The sequence below is a fragment of the Bison bison genome, unplaced genomic scaffold (genome assembly GCF_000754665.1).
Source record: "Bison bison bison isolate TAMUID 2011002044 unplaced genomic scaffold, Bison_UMD1.0 scf7180017864371, whole genome shotgun sequence".
NCBI lineage: Eukaryota > Metazoa > Chordata > Mammalia > Artiodactyla > Bovidae > Bison > Bison bison.
Genome location: NW_011494943.1, coordinates 12,202,755 through 12,203,916, shown reverse-complemented (window position 1 = coordinate 12,203,916; position 1,162 = coordinate 12,202,755). Strand labels below are relative to the sequence as shown.

At 58.7% G+C, this 1,162-nt stretch overlaps 1 protein-coding gene across 2 annotated transcripts in view; it reads left to right on the top strand.

The window, feature by feature from the left end:
- PPP1R27 (protein phosphatase 1, regulatory subunit 27) overlaps nt 1-935 on the top strand; it is a 1,331-nt gene extending 396 nt beyond the window's left edge. The window contains exons 2-4 of one of the 2 annotated variants that reach the window (XM_010856326.1): nt 1-66; nt 146-296; nt 560-935. In XM_010856326.1, the coding sequence (XP_010854628.1) occupies nt 1-66; nt 146-296; nt 560-650 (308 nt within the window). In that variant the 3' untranslated portion in view covers nt 651-935. The remainder of the gene's footprint in view (nt 67-145; nt 297-559) is intronic. The other variant, XM_010856325.1, reaches the window with a different exon arrangement.
- Nucleotides 936-1,162: the final 227 nt, after the last annotated feature.

Sequence of the window (1,162 nt, the reverse complement as noted above, 5' to 3'; positions counted from 1 at the left end):
ACCTGGAGCAGGTGGGGCGCTTCATCCGGACTCGGAAAGTCTCCCTGGACACCATCTACCCCTCGGGTGAGTGCCTGCGGGGCCAGTGAGGCTCTGTGGGGTGGCAGGGGAAGGCCTGAGCCTTGACCTCTCCTGTCCTGTCCAGGCCTGGCTGCCCTTCATGAAGCGGTGCTTTCTGGAAACCTTGAGTGTGTGAAGCTGCTAGTCAAATACGGGGCAGACATTCATCAGCGAGACGAGACAGGCTGGACACCCCTGCACATCGCCTGCAGTGACGGATACCCTGATATAGCCAGGTGAGAGGGTGGCCTCTAGGATGTAGTCCCCCCAAAAGGTGGCCCTGCTAGTGTACCTAAAAACTCTAAGGGCTTCTGAAATTTCCTTTCTGTCCTGTTGCCTCCCAAGAGCAAACTGCAAAAGTTAGCGAAACTTCCAAAGGGTCGGTTTCTTTCTCCTCACCTCACCTGGCAAGAGAAAAAACAGGTAGATCTCAGAACCGCAGGCTGCTACCTTCAGGCAGGGGTGAGCATTCTCCGGGCCACATTCTCTCCTCAACCAGGGCTGCCCTTTGCACCCAGGTACCTCATTTCCCTGGGGGCAGACAGAGAAGCGGCGAACGACGATGGAGATCTGCCTTCAGACCTCATTGACCCGGAATTCAAGGACTTGGTGGAGCTATTCAAAGGGACTAAGATGGACTGAGGCCAGCCCTGCCCTCCCAGGGCGCTAGCCCTGCCTGGAGAAGTCAGGTGCCCATCTCCCCCGGATGCCAGGATTGCCCCACCAGCGGGGCTATGGGCCGGCCAGACTGGCCAGGACCCCACACCTGGGCAAAACCCCTCCCCTCTCCCAACCCGCGGCCTGGCTTTTTCTTAGGGTGAAAAACTTTTTTTTATTGCTATACTTTTTACTTTTTCAATAAACGTGGTTCCTAAGCCCGTGGTGATGGCCTGATTACTGGGGACCGTCCTGTCCCAGTCTTTCGGCTCCGTCTGCTCTGGTGGTCAGCGGCCAACCGCCGTCCACTCTGGTCTGGGGATCCGGCAGTGTCGGAGCAAGGAGCTAGAGTCTCGCGGCTCCCGACCACCGGTCCCTGCCGTCCATCGATCCCGCTACCCCCAGGCCCTGGCTGTCCCAGAACCCCGACCCCGCCGACCCAGGA